This window comes from Phaseolus vulgaris, chromosome 4 (assembly GCF_000499845.2).
Source record: "Phaseolus vulgaris cultivar G19833 chromosome 4, P. vulgaris v2.0, whole genome shotgun sequence".
NCBI lineage: Eukaryota > Viridiplantae > Streptophyta > Magnoliopsida > Fabales > Fabaceae > Phaseolus > Phaseolus vulgaris.
This window is the reverse complement of record NC_023756.2, coordinates 44,017,126-44,042,769: the sequence shown is the minus strand read 5'-3', so window position 1 is coordinate 44,042,769 and position 25,644 is coordinate 44,017,126. Positions and strand designations below refer to the sequence as shown.

At 33.8% G+C, this 25,644-nt stretch overlaps 2 protein-coding genes across 2 annotated transcripts; one reads left to right on the top strand and one right to left on the bottom strand.

Moving 5' to 3' along the window:
* Window positions 1-6,641: 6,641 nt before the first annotated feature.
* On the top strand, window positions 6,642-14,559 carry LOC137837843 (disease resistance protein RUN1-like). The gene is made up of 8 exons (XM_068646993.1): window positions 6,642-7,188; window positions 7,326-8,439; window positions 8,538-8,768; window positions 8,871-9,150; window positions 11,735-12,242; window positions 12,399-13,509; window positions 13,617-13,907; window positions 13,997-14,559. The coding sequence occupies exons 1-8, from the start codon at window positions 6,722-6,724 to the stop codon at window positions 14,042-14,044; spliced, it is 4,050 nt and encodes a 1,349-aa protein (XP_068503094.1). The 5' UTR covers window positions 6,642-6,721; the 3' UTR covers window positions 14,045-14,559.
* A 1,504-nt stretch (window positions 14,560-16,063) lies between these two features.
* LOC137837848 (disease resistance protein Roq1-like) lies at window positions 16,064-19,028 on the bottom strand. The gene is made up of 4 exons (XM_068647000.1): window positions 18,361-19,028; window positions 17,107-18,220; window positions 16,722-16,937; window positions 16,064-16,319 (listed from the first exon to the last, which is right to left on the bottom strand). Exons 1-3 carry the CDS (start codon window positions 18,837-18,839, stop codon window positions 16,749-16,751), a joined length of 1,782 nt encoding a protein of 593 aa, XP_068503101.1. The 5' UTR covers window positions 18,840-19,028; the 3' UTR covers window positions 16,064-16,319; window positions 16,722-16,748.
* Between the last annotated feature and the right edge of the window lie 6,616 nt (window positions 19,029-25,644).

Here is a 25,644-nt window from a genome sequence, read left to right as displayed (position 1 = left end):
TTCATGCATGTTGTATAAGTCTGCCAAGTGATAATATGGCATCCCAATTCAGAAAGAGGTCTAAAATTCAAGGAATTTTTCTGAGAATTTTTTAAGGTCGATTAGGACTTGGGAGAACGTATACTCTATTACTTCTCACCCTTCATTTAGTTCTTTTAGTATCATCAATTAACCTATTTTCTATGTTTTCTTTATGATTCCCTAGATTTAAGAGCAAAAAGAGTGGTTCTGTTTTAGAGTATATTGAACATACATATACTCATGTTGGTTTTGGTTTTTCTAAATGAGTTTTAAAAAGATTAATAAAAATCTGTTGTGTTGATCTTAAACTGTTGTGAGACTCAATATTCCTTACAGGAATCAAACACACAGGTTTTGATCTAACCCAGTAGGATAAGGGTTTATTGTTCTAGTATGCAATCCTTTATGATGCAGGTATTAGTAATGTCAAGAAGACACAAGTTTAAAGAGTCAAATACCTCATTAACTTCATCATATTTCATTCATTTCATGCTATTGAGAACTGTTAAAAAATCTGAGAAATATCTAACATCTTTCTATCTCAGACTATTTTAGAGTGTCATAGATTATCTATTTGGATTTCTTTTTATTTTATGTTTTATTATTTGTTTTCTTATTTAATTGGGATCTTTGTAATTATAGGTCAATTTTATATTGTAAATAAGAAAATTATCTCCTATATTTATTGCATTAAGTCTATACAAAACAGAATCTATTTGTTGTCATGGTTTTAGCACCTCTGCATCAGTTTTTTCTCTTTCAAATAGAACAATTGTAATAAAATGATCTAATGGATCATAATTTATTCAGGTTCTTAGCTAATAACTTTATTTTTTTAGTAAGAATTCGCTAACACAGAATAGAATGGTACATATGCAGCAAAATCCTAAACTAAATAAATCAATAATACAGGTAGAATCAAGTTTGGTTGAACTCACGAATAATGTATTTAATTGAACACAAAGTGTTGGAGTTAGAACACATTAGTAACTGGAAGTTATAGTTTTTCTCATGACTTTGTATATATACATAGTCTTCTATTTTTGGTAATACAATATGTTTCTCTCAATAATATAATTCGGTTTCTCCTTTTCTGTATACCTCTATTGTTCTTTCTCACATGGTATCAAGCTCAAACTTCTCTGCAGCAAAAACAGAGAACCCTGCATCCAAAAGAAAGCTTCCAATTCTTCCAATAAAAAAAAAAAACAGTTTCCTCATAAGACAGAACCACCCTTACAGTAGTAACATATGACTGCTACTGTCCTGAATTCTTCTTTTTTTCCTTCAACCTTAGGCATACCAAAAAACCAAAGGTAGGTAGCACCTTAACCCAGATTGGAGATGGCATGGAATTTTGCCTAATTAACAGCATAATCCTCACCATTTATAGCATATAGAACTGCTATATAGCCAGTTGGAGCTGCAAAAAACAATCCAAAACACAACAGCATAAAAGAGGAGCACCAAGGAGCTGCATCAAATCCTTCTCTAGTTGGGAAGCCATCTGAACGGATCAGTAACACAGAACAAAGACTCTCCACCAGCAACACTTACTAAACCCCCTTTCCAACCTACTACAAAGAACCAGGAAACATAACCTTCTATATTACCTGTAGCTTTTAATGCATAGCTCCGGATTCAAATGCCAATCCGAAAAGGAGTACGTGAACGATTGTACCTTGTGATTCAACCATAGCCATGCTCTAAGTTGTGCTAAATGAAATATTTCTTCCGCATCAGGTTTTCCTTGCTTAAAAATATTGAGTTCCTTTATTCCCATATGACCCTCATAACTGCCATCCACATGCCCTTCTAAATCAGATTCTACTTAACGCTCATATGACCCAGATAGAAATTTTTAAAAATGAGTCTTCAAATCCTTATTTTGGACAAATAGGATACCTATCCATCTATAGCACATTGACCATACCCTTTCAGCAACTTTACACTCTAAGAAAAGGTGTTGAGTCGTCTCTTCCGAACCTTGGCACATCTCACAAGTAACTGAATCAACAACCACCCCTCTCCTGATCAGACTACTCCTAGTTGACATTTTATTCAAGAGAATTCTCGTAGAACGCACATTAGGGAAAGATTTAGCTTGCCAAAACTGATTGAAGATGTCGTGGTAGTCACTAGGGACTCGAGCTGCTAGTCCCCTGAGATATCCCCCTGTAGCCCTCTATTAATAGTACACATAGAGATTTTTCTAATCATATCTTCCTCTTGTACAACTTTCCAAATAAACTTGACTCTCCTCCACCTTAACCACCAATTCCATGTTGAGGCTTCCCAAACACCTACCTCTCCCACTGTCCTCCCCTGATCCAAAGATATAGCATAAAGTCTAGGGTACATAAAACTGAGGTTACATCTATCAAGCCAATTGTCCTCCCAAAATCTAACTTTACCCCCGGAACCAACTTTCTAGAGTAAAGCTTCTTGGAACCAACCTACTTTTCACCCTCACCACAAACTTTGGAAAGATCTCTCCACCACCAGGATTGGAATTTCATGTGAACATGTCTACGGTTTGGATCCAAACCGTATTTCGACTCCAAGATGTCTTTTCACTTTCTTTGTTCATTCCTTACTAACTGCCATTTCTCCTTTGCTAAGAGAGAACTATTAAACAATCTAACGTCTTTAATTCCCAACCCGCCTTCCTCCCTAGATTTGCACACAGTGTCCCAGCTAACCCAAGAAATAACTCTTTTCACTTCCCCACACCCAAAGGAACCTCCTTTGGATACTAATACTTTTATGATAAACTGGGGCTTTAAAGAGAGGCAGGTAGAAAAGTGGAATGGCTATTAGAACCGACTTTATAAGACATATTCTTTCCGCAAGCGACAAGAACCTCCCTTCCCATGCATAGAGCTTATTACTTAACTTGTCAAGTACAGGCTCCTAAAACTGCTTCTTTCTTGGACTACCTCTTACTTCTACCCCAGGTATTTGAATGGTACCCTCACCAGGGAGCAATTGCATAACACTCAATGAATGTTCTATCAACATTTAAGCCAGCCAACTTAGATTTATGGAAGTTGATTTTCAGCCCAGAAGCAATCTCGTAACACCTACGAATTATTTTGATTGTGAGCACATTGTGGTAAGAATCTTTGCACAAAAAGAGGGTATCGTCCGCAAATTGTAACACACAAGTATCAACCTCGTTTCTTCATACCTTCCCCTTTGAGTAAGTTCACATTGGTTGCCTGTCTTACTAACCGAGCCAACCCTTCAACTACTATGAGGAAAAGGAATAGGGCTAAGGGATCTCCCTACCTCAGTCCTCTTGATGGTTTGAATTCCGTCATGGGGCTTCTTTTTACCAAAACAGAAATCGTTGCCAACTCCAGGCACCCTTTAACCCACATGATCCACCTACGGTGGAACCCCAATCTGCGCATCATATAGTAAACGAAATCCCATCTTACTGAGTTGTAAGCCTTCTCATAATCCACCTTCAAACACAAGTCACTCCTCCCAGACCTCCGTAACTTCTCAACTACCTCGTTGGCCACGAGGACACCGTCAAGCAATCCTCTATCTTTTAAAAAAGCCGATTGGCTGACATCAATAACCTCTGAGAGAACTTTCTTAATACGACAAGACAACACCTTCATAATTATTTTATATATAGCACCTACAAGAGATATAGGACGATATAACAACATCAACGATATCCTACTTAACAGTAACCCAACTGGGGATAATAAGACATTAGTAACTATCAGTCACTTACAGATTTTCTCATTCTTTGTATATATACTTAGTCTTCTATCTTTTCTTTTGTTGTATAATACAATATGTTTCTCTTAATAATACAATTTTGTCTCTCCTTTTCTCTCTTCCTCTCTTGTTCTTTCTCACAAAGGCTTGATTATAAAGGCTCAATCATCGAGGGATAATGTTGGTTCCACTAGTGAAATAGAATTATACATTGATTATGATTCTTCTCCTTGTTTGGTTGCCCTTGAGAAGTGTTATGAAGCCACCAAATTACAAAGTGTGTATCTCCCCTCTCATTTGGTAAATTTGGTAAAGGTCCGTTATAGTGATGTTGTAATTGTTGTGTCGACATCGGAGGTTGTCACTTGCATTGCAAACTGTTTGACCTAGACATCTAGTGAGACTAACATCAGACACTTTGGGATATATATAATATCATTACATATAATATCCTAACTATTGTCACTGATTCTTTTTGTGTAGCAACAATGTCAAGCAAACCTACATTTGGAGTAGAAGAAAACAGTGTCTACCGACGATCCTATCGTGTAATTGATGGAGGTTGTTATGATAATAGGTACAAAACTCACAAAGGTTCAATGGGATTCCATTTTTTTTTGTTAATAAAGTATTAGAATAAAATTCATATTATTATTAATATTTTTCTATTTTTATTGTTATAGATGGAAAGTTTAGGAAAATTATTAAGTGATTCATAATTATAATTGTCAAATATGAAAAAAGGGACACCATAAGTTTTATTTTTTTCTGATTCAACTTAAAAAAACTATAAAAAAAAGGAACTGTCTTTACTACTTATAAGTATTTTATTTTCTTTATGGAGTCTCCAACATCTAATTCTAATAGATAACAAATTGACTCAAGATATGATTTGCAATAAAGGGGTAAATTTTAGAGAATAAAAGGCACTAATGACAGTTGATTTTTTTTTTAAAAAGATCAAAAGTTAAAAATCATGATAAAACCTAGTGCAGATTGAATATAGGATCTAAAACTGATTATAATTTCAATTATTAGTTTTTCTAATAAACACTATAATCATCCAAATAAAAAGGAAATTTAACAGGTACCCTTCAAATTAATCTCAAGAATCACTTGTCCTTCCTGTGTAAGCCATTTGCAGTAAGGTTCAAAATCCTCATAGGAGCGATTGGTAGCAGCTTCAGCAGCATTGATTTCCATTGCAGCTGTGATTTCCTTTCGACTGAGTTTCAGATTTTTCTATTGCTAGAAGTTGTGGAAATGGATTGAATGAATAAAAGAATTGTGATTAAGTTCCTTTTATTAAGTTTCAAAGTTTCATTTAGCTTTTGGGTTGAGAATAATTCCTTTTTGGTTTGAGTAGGAATTCTATGGGATGTTGTTTGCTTCATTCCTGGTAATGCATGGTGAGAATCAGGTGTGAAACTGTAAATGAAGGAAATCTTATTATTCTTTTTCTTTTCTTCTCATACTTTTGATCCTTTTACTACAACTAACAATTTTCATTTTACACTAATTTTGTTTCAAAACTCTTACCATAAGATAACAACAACCAACAAATAGCATAACAAAAAGTTATAAAATACTAATGTGATTGACAGACAAAGGTACTGTGTGCAGCAGAAATGTTTAAACATTGATCTTATTTGATTTTCTTCTTCTTCTTCCTATCTGTTTCTATACTTCTTGAATTCTTTCTTCTTTAATTTTTCTTGTTGATTCTTCTTCTCGAATGGTTTTTTTCTTGGATTCATTTTAAATTCTTGAATGGAGTTTGAAACATCACCTTGATCACTGGACCAAGACTTGCTTGCGAATTTGGCATAACTCAAGAGTTAGAGCGATTCTCAATTAATCAACGAACAAATAAACGGTGATTACAAAGCTAAGAAACTTTACCTGCAAAAATACTATCATATTGCTAAAGATGGGGCAATTTGATCAATTTGGAATCAATTATGTGCCAAAGAACACAGTGACCGTGTTGACGTTCTTTCTAAGTTGGCTAGCACGAAAAAGGCTATCCAATAAACCTTGTAAACACCGAATTTGGACCATGAAGATGTATTACAACTAACTTCGATATTCCAAAATATGTTTAACCACATAGTAATATCTACCTAAAATTCGAATAACTTAGATAGGTCCACATAAATTGGATATATAACTAATATTCAACTGCTAAATAGTTAACTATATCTTTTAGGCTACATGATTTGAAGTATTTAGATTGAAAATGGTGTCATGTTATCTAACTCAGTGATCAATCATCGAAGGTTGTTCCTTTCAACCCGAATAAAAAAAACAAGGAAATGAATGTCCCATACTCAAATATCACCTAAAAATATTAAATTGTTGACTCCAAAGTAGGGTTGTCCAAAAACATTTAAATTTTAAACTAAATCAAATTATTGAATGACACAATTTTTTTTGCATTGTTTAAAATAAAAAAACACACTAAATTGTTGGGGTATTAATTTCGTTTTTAAAAATTAAATTACTCTTAGATAGGACAGTTGATATTAGAAGATATACTTCAAAATAGGATTTCCCTCAATAATAATCTAAACAATTTATATAGTTGAAACAATTAGAGTAGTAGAATTTAGTTTACTTAATTAAACTGCAAGGTTTCCAATTTGTGATCAATTGTATGAGTTTGTAATTGAAACAAAATCCACCATGCTTCTTATGCTTGTGCTTCTAGCCACCTCCACTTTAATAAACAAAATTGAATCCAAAAGAAATGGAAACTGCCATTGACTGAGACAAAATGCCACCTTATAATAATAATATGAGAAGTTCAAGGTAATCTAATTAACATAATCTATTTATACTTTGTAATACATGTTATGTAAAGTCAACTCAAAGCTTTCAGCTTAATCTTTGAGTTTATCTACTTCACGTTTATTCAAGCTTGATTCTCCTTTCCAACACACTGACCAATCGATCCTTAATCATGCCAACCCCTTCTCTAAAGGCTGCATCCACCTATGATGTGTTCCTCAGCTTCAGCTGGGACACACGCAATGGTTTTGCTGGCCATCTCTACAAAGCTCTTGCTCGTAGAAAAATCCACACTTTCATTGATAACATGGAGCTTCCAAAAGGATACCCAATCATAACAACACTTCTCAAGGCAATTCAAGGCTCCAGAATTGCCATCGTTGTGCTCTCTCACTACTATGCTACTTCTTACTACTGCTTAGAGGAACTTGCAACCATGCTTCACTGCCGGACAAAAGGGTTGTTGGTTATACCGGTCTTCTATAAGGTTCGCCCTTCTGATGTCCGAAACCAGAAAGGTAGTTATGAAAAAGCATTGTCTAAGCTTCAAGAAAGGTTCAGAGATGAGGAGAAGTTGCAGAAATGGAAGATGGCTCTGTGTCAAGTAGCTAACTTGTCTGGCTATCATTTCGAAGACGGGTACACCACCTTACCAATCTTTTTACTTCAACTTTCATTGTATTAAGTTTGAGAGAAGAAATATTTGTTAACCATGAAAATATTTTCAAAACATGAACACACGGCTTTTAGTTTTGATGTTATTTTGTTTGAAACAGGGTTGGATATGAACACAAGTTTATTGAGAGAATTGTTGAGCATGTCTATCACAAGATTACTCGTCCTTCTTTTGTACATTTTGTGGATTACCCAGTTGGACTATATTCACAAGTACTAGAAGTAAGGAAGCTTTTGGATTGTGGATCAGAGGATGGTGTTCACATGATAGGAATCCATGGGATGGGTGGGGTAGGAAAATCAACACTTGCTCGAGCTGTCTACAATGATTTAATTGCTGAGAATTTTGATGGTTTGTGTTTTCTTGAAAACGTGAGAGAAAAAGCAAACAAACATGGGTTGGAACACCTCCAAAGCATCCTTCTATCACAAATATTAGGAGAGAAGGACATCAACTTAACAAGTAAGAAACAAGGAATTTCAATGATAAAGAACAGTCTGAATGGGAAGAAGGTTCTCCTGATTCTGGATGATGTTGACAAGCTCGACCAATTAGAAGCAGTTGGTGGAGGACGTGACTGGTTTGGTCCTGGCAGCATAATCATGGTCACAACTCGGGACAAGCAATTGTTGACAACTCATCAAGTTACAATAACATATGAGGTGAAGGGATTGAATGACAATGATGCTCTTCGGCTGCTTAAATGGAAAGCTTTCAGAAAGGAAAAGGCTGATCCAGATTATGAATTAGCCTTGAATCGTGTAGAACCTTATGCTTCTGGCCTTCCACTGGCTTTAGAAGTAATAGGTTCCAACTTGTATGGAAAAAGTATACAAGGATGGGAGACCGCTATCAAACAATATGAAAGGATTCCCAAGAGGGAAATCCTAAATATACTTAAAGTAAGCTTTGATGCTTTGGAAGAAGAAGAGAAGACTATTTTTCTTGATATTGCTTGTTTCTTTAAAGGATGTGCACTGACAGAGGTTCAAGATATACTTCATGCTGATTATGGTCCTAGAATGAAACATCACATTGGCGTGTTGGTTGAAAAATCACTCTTGAAATTCGATTATTTTGATGATAGATTTACTATGCATGACTTGCTACGGGACATGAGTAAAATGATTGTCCGGATGGAATTACAAAAAGAGCCATGGAAGAACAGTAGATTATGGTTACCAAATGTGACTCATGTTTCGGATTATAACACTGTGAGTGAGACTAGTGAATGTTTGGTTTCTTATCTTAATTAATACTTTTTCACTATCTATCATATTCTCACATCATGAACTATCTTTTGCAATGACAGAGAACCAGTGAAAGTGAAATTAACTATCATGATTTCCTCAAATCTGACAAAAAAGGATCAGTGGGATGGGATGCAAACACCTTCAACTGGATGAATAACCGCCAAAAATTTCTTAAAACATTTCAATTTGTTTTAAGAAATCAAAATTATTTTCCGCAGATTTGGAGAGCATTGAGATGGAACAGATATCCTTTAAATTATTTAGCATCTGAGTTGGATAACTTATTGAAGGCAAGTTTAAACAGTAGATTTTTCTCATCTTGAAAATTATAAATCAACTTTTAATTTATTCATTCGGTTCTTATTTATTTTTTTCCTTTATTTTCTTTGCAGAAGTTCGAGAATCTAACTGCCATAAAATTTGAAGAGTGCAAAATTTTGACTCAGACTCCTGATGTATCTGATGTCCCACATTTAGTGGAACTTTCATTTAAAGGGTGTGAGAATTTAATTACAGTTCACGACTCAGTTCGTTTTCTGACTAAACTTAAAATATTGAGGTTTGTCAGTTGCAGCAAGCTTAATAGTTTTCCACCTCTCGACTTCCCCTCTCTTGAAAGACTAGAACTTACAAACTGTTCCAGTCTTGAGAACATTCAAAGATTGACCACAGGTTTCAAAGTTTTTTTTATCATTTTTATTTTACTTCCAAGCTAAATGACCTGACACAACCTGAAAACTGACCAAATTAATTGGATTTGTGTTGTGAAAAAATTTGAAGTTTCCGAATATACCCAAAATTAATATGGATTATGTTAGATTCTTATAGCAGTGTTGGGGAGCATAATAGCTTCTTGGTTTGGATGAGTGGCTGCAATTCCTCTCTTGAAGCAGTTTCTTATCCGCAACACTGAAGATGCCATTTTTTCTTCCCCTTTAGTCTCTCTGCACCTCTTTGAAACTATATATCTCATGCAGCCAACAACAATGAATCAGGATTGTGGAGCTGACTATTCAAGCCATTGCAGTTGATTACACCTGTCAATTCTGTCTAGCCGTTAGAGTTTGGTCCTGATTCACATAAGCTAGGATAAAAAAAATCTACAGGTTCAAAATACAAATTAAGTCCCATAGACTAGGGCTAACCAAGCCATAAATCTTATTTAAAAATTAAAATGAAAAAAAAAATTACTTGAAAAATATTTATACACATGAAAAATATTTACTCAATCGAATCAATGACAATATGGACAAAGTCCGGTTAGACTTAGGTTGAGTTCGGCCGGGCAACCACCATGTCAAGCTGGTCAACATGGATCTAGGTTTGTTCGAGTCTGAGTCAGGGAGAAAGGGATTGGGTCTAAGTCAAACCAAGTTAAGCCTGACCACAATCATGTTCAACACGAGTTAGGATAAGTTATGTTAGACCAAGTCTTGGTCGGGCTAAGTCTAGGTCGAGCCGCATTGGGGAAAGTCAAGTCAAACCCATGTTGGGTTGAGTTGGCCCCGCATAAGGTCAAGTTAAGTCGGGTCCACCTCGGGTAGAGTCACGTCTGGCCCACCTAGGATCGAATTAAGTGAGGTCGGGTTAAGTCAAGTCAGACCCATGTTATGTCGAGTCGAGTTGGTTCCGCATCATGCTAAGTTAAGTCGGGTCCACCTCAGGTAGAGTCATGTTTGGCACATCTAGGGCCGAATTGAGTGAGGTCAAGTCGAGTTAAGTTGGACCCTTATCAGGCCAAGTAAAGTCAAACCCATGTCGGGTTGAGTCGTGTTGGGCCAAGTCAAGTTAGGAGATAATGTGCGGAGTCAAATCTGGCCAAGGTTTGGTCGAGTTTATTCGGGTCCACATTGCACAGAGGTGAGTCAACCCACATCGAGCTAAGTCGATTTGAGACACGTTAGGCATAGTCAAGTTGGGCCGCATTAGGTTCAACCATGGATGACCAAGTCGAGTCGAGTTATCAAGTCAAGTAGATTTAGGCCCACATTGAGTTGATTCAAGTTATGCTCATGTTAGGTAATGTCAAGTCAGGTCAAGCCAAGTTAGACGCAACTTGAGACAAGTCTTGTCGGGCCTTTTTTAGGCTGAGTCGATTTAGGTCACATCAAGCCAAGTTTACTCGGGTCCATATTGGGTCAAGTTAAGTCAGACTCCCTTAAACCAAGTCAGGTCTGGTCATTCAGGTCATGTTTAGATTGAGCCATGTTAAGTCAGGTGGAGACAGGATCAACCAAGGTTAGACCCAAGTCAGACAATGTCGACTCGTGACGAACCCAAGTTGAGTTGGCCCTAACCTTCCAATTAAGTTTCAACTAATAAAAATTAATGAAAAACCAATATATAATTAATGTGAGATATTTAGGGATCAATTTAAATATTTTAATGACTCGTATACAATTCTGAAAATATAAAATTTAATTAAGTATTTTAGTGGACAACCTACTTTAGTCTTCACCCTAACCTACTTTATGTGGGAGCTTTGAAGCTTGGGACTTTTTCAACCCTCTCATTTGGGGTGTCAATAAAAAGGAATTTATTGTAGGAGTGAATTAAGATTTGACCATAGAAGGTCAAAATTGCAATGCTATTGTAGATTTTACTGAATTGCACCTCTCAACTTTGTTATTACTGTCATCATCTATCACCATACACACACATGTTGATGCTGTTGTAATCTTTTACTTAAATATTAATAAGTTTATTGTTGAAAGAATTTACCTAAGAAATAAAAATAGTATTTATTATATTAAAAGTATATATACATTTCCAAAACCATGCATCACTCTATATATACACACGTTAAAAATGGCTAAGTAGTTTTTTAATGATCTAACAATTATAATTTCTTAAAGTTTTGACACCATAATGTACTATGATATTCTAATTTTAAGAACTGATTTTTTAATTTTAAGAATCAATTTTGTTGATAAAACTTTTAAGAGACTACTACAGCATGATATGTAGTATAAGCATAACCTATGCACTAGTCAATGTACTAATTTATAATATAAGCATGGATACCAAGTTTTCTTGTTAGTTGTTAGGATGAACACTGAGGTGATGGAGCTGAACTGAAGTAATAATTTTATAGTTATGGAGATTAAAGAAAGAGAACTTTTTTTAAACTAGTTTGTTGACTTGACTTTATTTGGAACTCATATCTGTCTTCTAGATCTTTTGTCAGTTCCTATTAGATTAGAAATTGAATCATTTTGTAACTTATGCTTCTTTGCCTTCCATTGTTTTGAAAAAGAATGGGAATCTGCTAAAAATCAGTATGACTCAGTTGGACTGGAGTCATGTTCAGAAGCATTCAGCTACGATGTGTTCCTCAGCTTCAGAGGCTCAGACACACGCTATGGTTTTACGGGCTATCTGTACAAAGCTCTTCATGACAGTGGAATCCACACTTTCATTGATGATGAAAACCTTAAGAGAGGAGAGCAAATTACACCAACAATTGTGAAAGCAATTGAAGAGTCCAGGATTGCTATCACTGTGCTTTCTGTAAACTATGCTTCTTCCACCTGTTGCTTAGATGAACTTGCAACCATCCTTCACTACCTTAAGAGAAAAAAACTGCTGGTTTTACCAGTCTTTTATTATGTAGATCCTACTCAGGTGCAATTGCAGAAAGGAAGTTTTGGAGAAGCCTTCACTAAACATGAGGAGAGGCTCAAGCATAACATGAAAAAGTTGATGAAATGGAAGATGGCTCTGCATCAAGTAGCTAACTTGTTTAGATTTCATATCGAACATGGGTACCCCACCATGCCTTTACTTTATAATTTTGTTGGATTAAGCTTCACTTGGATTTATGATTTGGTGTTAAATTTAGAAGAGAAAATAATTTTTTCTTAACCTTGACATAATACAAGGCTTTAACTTTAAACTCACCAAAACTTTTTTTGAAACAGGGCTAGATTTGAATATGAGTTTATTGAGGAGATTGTGGATTGGGTCTCCAGAAAGATTAATCCTGCTCATTACCCAGTTGGACTAGGGTCACAAGTGCTAGAAGTAATGGAACTTTTGGATGTTGGATGTGATGGTGGTGTCCACATGATAGGGATTCATGGAGTTGGCGGGGTAGGGAAATCAACACTTGCTCAAGAAGTTTATAATAATTTGATTGCTGACAAGTTTGATGGTTCATGTTTTGTTGAAAATGTGAGAGAAAAATCAAACAAGCATGGTTTACAATACCTCCAAAGCATCCTTCTTTCGAAAATACTTGGAGAGAAGGACATCAAGTTAACAAGTGTGCAACAAGGAACTTCAATGATACAACGTAGGCTCCAGCAAAAGAAGGTTCTCTTGATTCTAGATGATGTTGACAGACAGGAGCAATTGCAGGCAGTTGTTGGAAGAGCTGATTGGTTTGGTCCTGGAAGCAGAATCGTAATCACAACACGAGATGAACAACTGCTAGCCTCCTATGATGTTCAAAGAACTTATGAGGTGAAGAAATTAAATAAGAATGATGCTCTTGGATTGCTTAAATGGAAAGCTTTTAAAATGCATTACTATGATCAAAGGTATGAGGAGCTCTTGAATCATGCAGTAACATTTGCTTCTGGCATTCCGTTAGCTTTGGAAGTAATAGGTTCCAACTTGTATGGAAAAAGTGTAGAAGAATGGAAAACTGTCATCCATCAATTTGAAAAATGTCCTAACAGTCCAGTCCAAGCGATACTTAAAGCAAGCTTTGATTCTTTGGAGGAAAAAGAAAGGAGTGTTTTTCTTGACATTGCTTCTTGCTTCAAAGGATATGAATTGGCAGAGGTTGAAGATATACTTCAAGCTCATTATGGTCAGAACATGAAGTGTTACATTGATGCATTGGTTGAAAAATCTCTAGTAAAGCTTAGTCATGGTACAAAACCTTGTTATAATAGAGTTACATTGCATGACTTGATTGAGGATATGGCTAAAGATATTGTCCGACAGAAATCACTGATAGAGCCAGGTGAGTGTAGGAGATTATGGTTACTGGAAGATGTAAGAGAAGTTTTAAAACACAACAGGGTGAGTGAAGTTCATGAATGGTTTGATTTAACCTTTTTTATTATCATATTATCATGTCATAGTTGCTGTGCTTGTATTGTGGTTGGTTCATGCCTTTTGATTAACAGGGAACTAGCAAAATTGAAATGATATGTCTGGATTTCCCAATATTTGATCAAGAAGAAATAGTAGAATGGGATGGAAAGGCCTTCCAGAATATGCAAAACCTCAAAACACTCATTATTAGAAATGGTAACTTTTCCAAAGGTCCAGAATATCTCCCAGATAATTTGAGAGTGCTTGAATGGTGGAGATATCCCTCAAATTGTTTACCATCTGATTTTCATCCAAAGGAACTTGCCATATGCAAGTTACCCTGCAGTAGTATTTCCACAACTGAGTTGACAAACTTAATGAAGGCAAGTTTAATGAGTGCATTTTCCTTATCTTGTAAATTAATAATCTGATCATTATGAGATTATTCATTCAAATTTTGTTTTCTTTGCAGAAGTTGGTGAATCTAAGGGTTTTTAATTTTTCAAATGCAAATTTGTAACCCAGATACTCAACATATCTGGTTACCAAGTGTGGAGAAACTTTCATTTGAAATTTGTCAGACTTGAATTACATGGTTTTCTATATAAGCTTGAAGTATTGAGTGATTTTGGTTGCACCAAGCTTAGGAATTTTTCACTCATAAGTTGATCTCTCTTGAAACCTCCAACTTTCATGCTGTTATATCTTGAGAGCTCTCCATATACATAAGAAACAAATGGAAAACATAAGGGAACTTTATTTCCAGTACACTCCCATAAAAGAATTTCCATTTTCATTTCAAGACTTTACCTATGTCTGTCTAGTTGTCGAATTGTCGAGTCACCAAGTAGCATTCTCATGGACTGTGGGCAGCAGCAATGGATAAGGAAGCTGGTGATGAAAAAGTGAGGATTTTCAATGGTATATAGCTTTGTCCTTAAGAATGCAAATTGTGTTGATTCTTTTTTCAATAGGTTTCACATGGTATGTTCAAGATTTAGACCTATCCAACAATAATTTCACAGTTCTTCGTAATACATTTTTTTTTCAACTTGTAAGGATGCTAGATGTGACCTATGGTTTTCATTAATGGCAATGGATTTTCCTTTGATTGACTTGGTGGTGTGTACATGTCGGACACTAGCACGCGTATAACATTTGTACGACACGTATCGGTAAAGTGTCAAATTCAACAAATATTTTTTAGATTACTTAATAATTATAGCACAGTCCCAACACAATTTTAAAAAGAAAAAATACATTAATCTTTTAAAACTCAAATTTATTGTATAAATTTTTATTATGATTATAAAAATAAGGAACAAATCCTTTTGAACGAGCCATGAGAAGCATCTTTCTGCCACCAGACAAAACTCAAACATAATTTTTCACATAAATCTTGATTGTCAATTTATATAATTCATACTTATATAATATATAGATCTTGTCCCCGTGTTCTACATTTTTTAGATTACACGTGTTGTAGTGTCCGGTCGTGTTCAGTGGTGCTACATATCTTAATCCTTAAAGGAGACATAGTCAGTGTATTTAAACTGGAAAGTAACAGGGAGGATATTCATTTCACTGATCCATTTGCAATAGAAATTGAACAATCATCTCAGCAGTACGGAATCACAAAACCATTAGCAGCTAAAGTAATAAGTTTGTGGACTCGCAAGATTCACACACGGTAATTGGGCAACAGAAACGATGTATAGTTTTATATGATAGAGTGATGTTCGATGGAGTTAAAGTTTGTAAGTGGCACAATAAGTGTCAAAGGTAAATCATCCCATCTCATACTTCATCACAGTAACTCATTTTATTTGAACTTATTATTTTGATCTGTATAAATGGAAGAAGAGAAAAGAAGTATCAGAAGCAGAGTGATCAATTATGGCACATGATTAATATTTCTCTTGAACAATATATATTGGAATTCAATTTGGTGTTTCAGTATGACAGTGGATTGTGAATTAGATGTAAGAAAGTATTATTATAAGTTTTATCTATGAAGTATGTTAGTAAATTAATTTTACTTGATTATTCAAGAAACAGGAAAATTGGTAATGTTAGTAAGTTACTTTTACTTAAACGAATGTGGTAGTTTACCCATCTGGTTAGTGTGGTGGGACTTTTTTTAAAGAGTGAGTTTTTGTCTAGTGATAAATGTTTGATCCAACACACTTTTTATCTGGCTTGCTTATTGTCTTCAGATTTGTAATAAACACCTCTTAGCTTTCAATTTGTGTTGTAAACTTCGTTCCTAAGATTGATTTTACTTGCGAATATTTTTTCATGCTTTGTATAGAACAGGTGATACAAAATAACACATATATCCCTCAGACAAATGAGATTAACCAATTTAGTAATACAATTTATATGAAACAACTCCTCATTGCAGGGGACAAAACTATCATCTTCCTTTGGCATTTAAGAAAAAAGCAAGTAAAAGCAAATGTGATGCATATTATAAAGCACTGAAATAGGAATCAATTTAAATTGGAATTCCAGATCTAAAATCTAAATTAAACCAGTTGACATGCAATACTAAGACATTCATCAGAAAGATAGCCATACAAGTAAACACAAAACTATGTGTCCCAACTCAAGAGTGAATAAGCATCATGGTAACCATTCTGCTTATACAAAATTTTCAAACATACTAAATGAAAATGCTAAAAGTAGCCAAAGTAGTGTTATGGGAAAATCTAAACAGTACAGTTACAAAATTGAACTGGTTTAAGTCTTTCTCCTTCCTGATCATCCTAGCACTTAGAAGGAAACAGTTGAACCTGCGAAAAGAGAGTTTAAGGTGATGTAAATGTTTATTGACTGAAATATGAAAAGTTCCCTTTCCCATAACTATCAGAACTTCAAAGCATGTGTCAACCAAAAATATGCTCACACTGCTCCAGAAGATTCAGTGTAAGTCTGGTAATCGTTTTTCATTTATCCAGTTTCAAAGGAGGGAAAACAAAGTATGAATCTTTCAAAAAACCAACAAGTTGCTGTCTATCTAATGAATAAGTGAGTTCTATAACTATATTTTGTATGCTATGAAAATATTTTTTGACTTCACAAAATGAGAACAAACTTTACTGTATAAAAAGTGAGAACTTTGAATACCACTAACAATAAGCTTACAGTGAATTTATTAATTTACTCGATTAGTAAAATGTATTGTTAAAACTTGCCTTGGATAAGCTATCATACTCCAATACCTATGCTCGCCATTCCAGTACACTCAAACTTTCAGGTAGATAATTTGGATATGGGGAAAAGTTACCATTTCTAACAATAAGTATTTTAAGGCTTTTCATCACCATGAAAGCGTTTTCATCCCATTCTACTACTTCTTGGTTGTCGGATATGGGGAAATCCAGACAGATAATTTTGATTTCACTAGTTCCCTGTGATAGCAGAATGCATGAATCAACCACAATGCAAGTATATGTAAGGCATTAATTCAATTATTGAGAGAAATTTTACAAATTGTAAAGAAAAAAGACAACTGTGATGCAAAAATACAATAGACAGAAAAGGATGAGAAACCAAACCATCCATCAGTGTCTCACTCACCGAGTTGTGCTTTAAAACTTGAATTATATCTTCTTGTAACCATAATCTCCTGCGCTTCCCTGGCTCTGGTGGTGATTGCTGACGGTCAATTTTTTTACCTATGTCCTCAATCAAATCATGAAATGTAACTCTATCATCATGAGTAATCTTTATGAGAGAGTTTTCAACTAACACCCCAATATGGTATTTCATGCAGTTATCATAAAGAGCACGAAGTTTCTCTTCAACCTCTGACAATTTATACCCTTTGAAGCAACAAGCAATGTCAAGAAAAACACTCTTCTCTTCTTCTCCCAAAGCATCAAAGCTTACTCTAAGTATCTCTAGGATTTGATTATTAGGAATTCTCTTATATTGTCTGATAGCAGATTCCCATTCTCGTACACTTTTTCCAAACAAGTTGGAGCCTATTACTTCCAAAGCCAATGGAAGACCAGAAGCATAAGTTACTACCTGATTCAATACCTCCATGTAACTTGGATCAACTTCCTCAGTTTTAAAAGCTTTCAACTTAAGCAACTTAAGAGCATCTTTCTTATTCAATTCCTTCACCTCATGTGTTCTTTTAACCTCATGAAATGCTAGAAGTTGTTTGTCGCGAGTGGTGATGATCACTCTGCTGCCGGGACCAAACCAATCAGGACTTCCAACAGTTCCCTGCAGCTGCTTGTGCTGGTCTACATCATCAAGAATTAAGAGAACTTTCTTTCGATTGAACCTGTTTTTTATTATTGAAATTCCTTGTTGCTCACTTGCTAAGTTGGTTTCCTTCCTTCCAAGTAACTGTGAAAGAATGATGCTTTGAAGGTGTTTTAACCCATGTTTGTTTGATTCTTCCCTTACATTTTGAAGAAAGCACGAACCATCAAATTGATCACTAATCAAATTATAAACTGCGCGAGCAAGTGTTGATTTCCCTACACCGCCCATTCCATGGATCCCTATCATGCGGACACCATCATCACATCCAACATCCAAAAGCTTCCTTATTTCTAGCACCTGTGACCCTAGTCCTACTGGGTAATCCGCAACATGCAATCTTTCTTCGCCATTGCTAAGCAAGTTGAAGACACGCTCAACAATCTTCTCAATGAGCTTGTGCTCATATTCTTTTCTGCTTCAAACAAAAAGTTTAACAAGTCAAACTAAAAGCATTGTGTTGTATCTATCAACAAAAAGACATTTTCTTTTCAACTCCAATGACAAGTGAAATTTAATCCAACAAAAATTACAAAGATTGGTAAAGAGGGATACCCATCTTCGAAATGAAAGCCAGAACAGTCAGCTACTTCTGTCAGAGCCATCTTCCAATTCTCCATGTTATGGTGGAGCCTTTCCTCAAGAAGCCTTTTCTCAAGTCTAAGCAATGCTTCTCCATAACTTCCATGCTGGTGTCTGACATGACAAGGAGAGACCTTGTAAAAGACAGGCAAGACCAACAGTCCAGTCCTTTTGGAGCAGTCAAGAATGGTTGCAAGTTCATCCAAACAGAAGGAAGAAGAAGCATAGTTTGTAGAGTGCACAGTGATGGCAATCCTGGAGTTTTCAATTGCCTCCTTAAGTGTTGGTGTTATTATCTGTCCACTCTGAATGCCCTCATCATCAATGAAAACGTGGATTCCACTGTCACGAAGTGCTTTGTGGAGATACCCAGTAAAACCTTGACGTGTGTCTGGGCCTCTGAAATTGAGGAACACATCGTAGATTGCTTGGGAAGGTGATGTTACAGCCATAAGAAGAACAAAAGTTATAAACTTCAATTCAATGAATATGCAATTATTTATGATGTAACAATGTGGAGCCTAGTTTAGTTTAAAAAAGAATTCACATCTTACTGAGTCAACGATCCAAACACATTCACCATAGCCTGCAAGGACTGAGTTTTCAAGAAAGACACCTTCACCATTCCTTAATCTTGTGCTATTTTTATAAATCACACACGCACCCACATATATATATATATAATAATAATAATAATTACAGCAAAATCATATATATAATTTATTTATTATGTTTTAAAAAAAATTAAGTTTTTTTCCTCTCTTTCAACTTTGCAATTTCCATGACTTATCATTATAAATGCAGTGATCAAGATATGCATTGGCTTTTTATTTTATCTTACACTATTTTTTTTTTCTTTCTTATTACAACAAAATAACATTATATGATTTCGATATGAATATGGATTAATCATTTATATTCGATTTCCCTTATTTATTAACCTGATTTCTTTGTTTTCCTTTTAAATTCTTAATTAAATAATATTGGAAACAATGTATATGTCTTCTTCCGTTTAATATATATTTGTGCTACCAAGACATAGAAAAAATAAACATATAGGAAGCTTCATAGGAAACTCAATCATGCTAAGCTTCATAGGAAACTCAATCATTATGATTCAAAGTCTCAAGCTTTTTTTTCATACGAGTTTATTAGTTTTTCTTATGCTAGTGCAGAAAAGTCCATTTACGACAACTAATATACACTGCTTTCATTGTCAAACAATGTCCATTAAAATGCGATGATATTTTTGAAATTAAAACGAAGATATGGACGACGGTTCCTCGTAAAACCGTTTATATTCCAATTATTGGGCAAATAGACGGTTGTTGTTGGGTGGAACCGCCTTCTATCAGTGTAAGATATATGACGGTTTTACGAAGAATCGGTTGTTGCGACAGGAGTTTCTATCGCAGCAGCTTTGTGCTGAGGCGCTTGTGGCTCCCACTCTGAGGAGCTCAAAGGGGAGTTGTGCAGCTCCCACAACATCAGGGGATGTCATTGGCCAAATAAGTCAATGTGAGTTACTTCTAGAGAACGACATCATTCCTCAGGTGGCCATTGGAAAAGTCTTTGAATGGGTCATTACCTTACATAATGTGTCTCTCTCCCTAATGTGGTGAAGGTGACGGTGGACAAAGTACGAGTTGTTAATGCTCATGTTCCTCTACTGACAGATGAGGTAATTATTGTGGTTGAGATAGTTCATACATTCATAATCTGACCCAAACACCTCATTCGAGTTATTCCAGAACTCCCGGTAATAATTTAATTTAATTATATTAATTTATATTTATGTATTATATCTAATATCTAATTTAATACAAATGATCTTTATTTTGTAGAAACCTCATTCGAGTTATTCCAAAACCCCCGGTAAGAATTTAATTTCATTATATTAATTTATATTTATGTATTATATGTAATTTAAAACAAATGTTCTTTATTTTGTAGAAACCTCGTCAGAAACCAAGTCCACAAAAGAAGCTTTCAGTTACCATTGATGATCCTATAGCTTCTTTATTATCAGTTGTTAAGCCTATCGGTACAAACCCACTAGAGGTTTCGTGGGATGATACTTTATTTGGAAGAAACACTGACATTCCCTTGTACATATATATGTCAGATGTGTTATAATTTGCAGCTCGAAACCTAGAGCTTAATATAACCATCGTTCAATTTTTTATGATGTAAGTATCTTTCACCTATATTTCAATTTATTTTATATTAAATTATTATTGATTATGTTTTAACTAATAACTTGTAGGTATTTGTCTAGAGTTTCTATTAATGACGGGAATCAAGATGTATATGGATTCTTGGATCCCTATTTCATTAATCCAATTAAAGCAAAGAAAGCTGAAACTCAATCATACATCATCAACACTTTGATTAAAGAGGGAAAACAAATATATCTATGCCCTTATATTAATGAGTAAGTTCAATTATAAGTTGTCAATTATTAGTATTTCATGTTTTAAATATTTACTAACTGTTTTCACGGATGATGCAAGGGTCACTAGCAGTTACTTGTGTTATTCGTATAACACTGTTGTGTGGTTTTTTCACTGCACAAGAAGCTATCCACACATCTGGAGCAAATAGTTTATGTGTAATTACATTATAAACTTACCTGTGTATAATACTTAAACATCTACTAACAAGATTTTTTCTATTAATAAGGGCATGGTGTGGATATAGCATACTTAGAGGTCGACCCAATGCAAATTATCAAAAGTTGCATGGTTCAAGGTTTGTAATTTTTGTCTTCCTATTTTCATTGCTTATCAAAATATCAATATTAACTTTTAATTTATATTGAATTGTAGTGTAATAAACAATCGGGAGGCTATGAGTGTGACTACTACGTTATGCAATGGATGATTACCATTGTAAGAGTAGGCATTCGAAAAGATTAAGAACATATAATAATATTTAAATTATTCTTTATAATAAAAGTATATGTATCTTAACACTAATTTGAATTTTATTTTGTAATGCAGTTGTTTACAAATGAACAACCACTGCCACTAGAAGTCCTAGATTATGTGAGAAATGTTTGGGCCACATATTTCGTTAATTACTATAACTCTAGGATAGCTAACGAATAGTATAGGAATTAAATAGATAGGAATATGTATTAGTTTTTGTAATACATTTATCAATATATATAATTTGCTTGTTTGAAAGGATGTGTCTGAATTTATGTATCTGACTGGGTTTTAAATGAACATGTTAAATAAGAAGAAAAAACATATAAAATAGAATGAAATAAAAAAAAACTCCCATAGTAGACGGCGGGTATGGGCCATAGTCGTCATCTATACCTCTTAGAGAACATAATAGACGGCAGTTTTGTACAGTAACCATAATCTATACCTTGACCATGTGAATTTTAAAAAGGTCTAAGGAAAGGGAATAGACAACGAATTTAGGCAAAATCGTCGTTTATTTCCATCCCTAATAGAGTATAACCATATTTATTTTCATTATACACTATGTTTGGTGAAAAGAATTGTCGTCTAGATGTGACTTATAAACAAAGGTTTTGGAACTATTATCTATTCCCCAATAGTATAAATTATGTATTTATAGATAGTAATTTTGAAACCGCTGTCTAATAGTTCAAAAAATTGTTGTCTAAATTTTTTTTTGCACTAGCTAGTGTTATACAAGTTGAAATACCTAGTACTCCTATTTATTATTGATAAAAAGAAAGAAGAGAGATATAAAAATACAATACGACATTTTAGAAACATATGTTGTACAAAATTAATTTAGAAATATAAATATTAATAAAAATAAGAGAAGATAGAAGGTTGAAAAAGAAAAGAGAGAAAAGAATGAGAAGAAATAGAAGAGATAGAATGAGAAAGGTGACGACAGAAAATAAATGTAAATTTTTGCTTTTCTAAAAACTCTCCATCGAAGTATGTTCTTGTTTAATATTTTTCTATTTCAAAAATATATCTTTTATATAAATATAAATAAAAAATTATTAAAATATAGATTTTATAAAACTTTTGTATTGAAATAAAAATTGTAATATTATAAATGATACGAAATAATATGATTCATAAATTAAAATTTGATCTCATTAATTTAGATATCCTAAGTAGATTATCCAGAAACTCCAGGATGTATTAATGTATATAGACTTTTAACAAGAGTTAAAAAGTAATATTAAAAATGATTATATTATATTGTTTGACAACGGTTATACTCATTGTTGTTTAAAGGAATTATGACAACGACTTTAAACTAAAATCATTATCATAACTGATTTAATTAACTTGGTATAAAGTTATTATCATAATAAAAATACAAGGAGTTAAAAAAATTAAATGGGGAAATCAACGATGATTCATACTAGATTTATTGTTAAAAGTGAGAAACGACCATAATTCAGACAATAACAGTCATCGCATTGCTTTATGCATAATCCACAAACTTGAAAAAAGTTTTACCAAACATATCCATATAAACAAAATCACTTACAAATTTTGACATGGTAAATAGAGTAATGAAGTATAACTATAAATAAAAAATATTTAAATGGATAATAAGCTCTAAAGCAAATGTTATTGAAATTTGTAAATTACTAAAAATTTAAACGAAGTTTTAGAAAATAAAAACTTAAAACTATGAAAATTTATACTAGTTTACTATTTATCCAAAGATAGTAGTCACACTCATAATTTTTAGTTTGTTTATTACAATAAAATGAAGTAAACATGATTAGATCAATTAAGGACAATACAAACACTACAACAAAATTACTTTAGACAACAACATAAAATTGTTGCCTAAACTTTAGACAACGGTTTGACCATGGTTTTCCCGCCGTGAACATTGCTCAAAGGCAACAACTTTTATCCTATAACATATGCTCATAAAATCTTTGTTTTGGAAATAAACATACACAATATGTCCTCCACATGATACAAAAATGATAAATATTTCTATAAGAAAAAGTAATTAAGTAAGGTAAAAAAACCATTAAAAAAGGAAAAAGAAGATATATTGACTCTAAATCAATTTCTGTGTTAAGAGAGTATTGTTAACATTTTTGTAAATATTTTTTATGATTGCTTGATATTTACTAAATTAAACTAAATGCAACTCGTCTCTTCCTTCTTTCATAGATTAATTTATTTTTTAGTCAAATTTGTGATCTTTAGATGATACTCATCAATTAGTTGACACATCAGTTCTTGAATGGGTCAATGGTAATGCTATCGAACCAATACGTGATAATGATGACGTGAATGAATCAAGCGAAGATGATTAAGAACATGATGACAACGATTGGGATTTTGACAATACTGACGCCTGGTGTCTAACATTTTTCCATATTATTTGACAACCAATATGAGAATATACCCAACTTAATTGACTGTGTAAGTTTGACAACAACACATGCTATTGACAACTTTGACAACAACACATGTGCAAAATAAATACTTAGGACTAGAGGTAGGGATAATTTTATTATCAAACAAAATCATGCTACTATGGAGTTTTGACAACAAACATGATTGTCTTGCAATAAAAGGTTGGCTACATCCCTTCATTAGCACAAAATGTATAAATAACGACTATTTATTTAATGTGGTTATAGGGTTAGCTGTTGTTGTCATTCAAAACGCAGTGGCATTTTTTAAATTAATTTCATTTACGAATGCGGCTATTTGTAATAACCACATTCTTAAATCAAAACGCATGATTTACAATTGCGGCTATTTAAATAGCCGCATTATTAAATCAAAGCGCATGATTTACGAATGCGACAATTTAAATAGTTGCATTCTTAAATCAAAGCGCATGATTTACGACTGCAACTATTTATAATAGTCGCATTCGTAAATCAAAGCGCATGATTTAAGAATGCGGCTATAACTAATAGCCGCATTCTTAAATCAATTTTTAGCCTAATTTTGAAGCGCGCCACTTACTCTTTCATACTTTCTTTCTTTTTGGCGCTTCATGTTTTGGTGTTCCTCTCTTATTCTACGAGTTTCATTATGTTCTCGTACCATTGTAAGTTCGTTTCGATTCGCTCTCTTTCTTCACCAATGGTTTACATATTTTTTTTGTTTCACTTATCTGTTTGTTTTCTTGCATTGGCGAAGGGTTCTCTAACACTTCATTTTCTCTTTTGTTTCTGCTCTCGTCTTTCCTCTCGTTTTTACGAGCCTTCATTGTCTTCTTTGTGCCATTGTCACCGCTATTGTTGCCTTAGGGTTTATGGTTTTAATTTTTTTAAAAAAAATAAAAAAGAATGCGGCTCTTTACCATAGCCGCATTTACAAATGCGGTTACAAATGCGGCTAAATAGTCGCACTTACAAATACGGCTAAATAGCCGCACTTACAAATGCGGCTAAATAGCCGCACTTGTAAATCTTCAATTTAAGAATGTGTGTTGATCAAGTGCGGTTATATAACCGCCCTTATAAATGTAAAATAGTCGCATTTGTTTTGTATTTCTGCATTAGTGTTTATTCTAGTCCGTCACCACAACCTCACTTTTCTTATTCATAAAACATATAAGATAACAACACATTCACATTTGTTATCATTAGAGTATATATGGTTCTAGAAAAATATAAACCCTCCAAAACTGATGCGTATTAAAAATTTAATATAATTTTGTTATTATTAACATAAATAATTAATAAACTAGAAAAACAACAATAAAAATATAAAAAACTTGAAAATGCCAAAAATCATGAAGATACATTCATGATTAAATCTCAATATGGACACAAGTTGAGTTTATGAGAATCAAAACACATCATTATTAATATATGAAAATATCTCACCCATACTTTAGGAGAGTTGGTGCTCAAGCTAGTAAATAAAATAAAATAAATAAAAACAAGAAAACAAAAAAGAAAAAAAACTTAGGAAAAATTTGCATGTAGTGAACAAACCTATGCTTTATAACAAGGAGTGGTTTTGTGATTGAGAACCATTTAGATTGTAGTCTACTTTCTTGTTGCTATAAGGATCATCAAACTGAATGTCCTTCATGATGTTGTTTTCCTCTTTGAATATATGGATTCCTGTTGCTTTAACAAATGAGGTCTTTATCACACCTACATATGTAACCTCCACATGCTTTCATTCTTTTTCTAAAGGTAGTTCAAACAAATTACTATAAACAAGTAGCATTTGTAGATCAAAGAGGAATGTTTGATCCAATTCAAACATCATCTCTATTTCCTTGGAAGAAAATAATATTGATTCTTGAAGT

Bases quoted from the DNA above. Each gene is read 5' to 3' on its own strand.
- LOC137837843 (XM_068646993.1), top strand. From the start codon at position 6,722: ATGCCAACCCCTTCTCTAAAGGCTGCATCCACCTATGATGTGTTCCTC. The intron at 8,769-8,870 runs GCAAGTTTAAAC...TTTTCTTTGCAG, and splicing joins AGTTGGATAACTTATTGAAG to AAGTTCGAGAATCTAACTGC. The intron at 9,151-11,734 runs GTTTCAAAGTTT...GTTTTGAAAAAG, and splicing joins CATTCAAAGATTGACCACAG to AATGGGAATCTGCTAAAAAT.
- LOC137837848 (XM_068647000.1), bottom strand. From the start codon at position 18,839: ATGGCTGTAACATCACCTTCCCAAGCAATCTACGATGTGTTCCTCAAT. The intron at 18,221-18,360 runs GTATCCCTCTTT...TGTTTGAAGCAG, and splicing joins GGCTTTCATTTCGAAGATGG to AAAAGAATATGAGCACAAGC. The intron at 16,938-17,106 runs GTGAGTGAGACA...CTGCTATCACAG, and splicing joins AAGTTTTAAAGCACAACTCG to GGAACTAGTGAAATCAAAAT.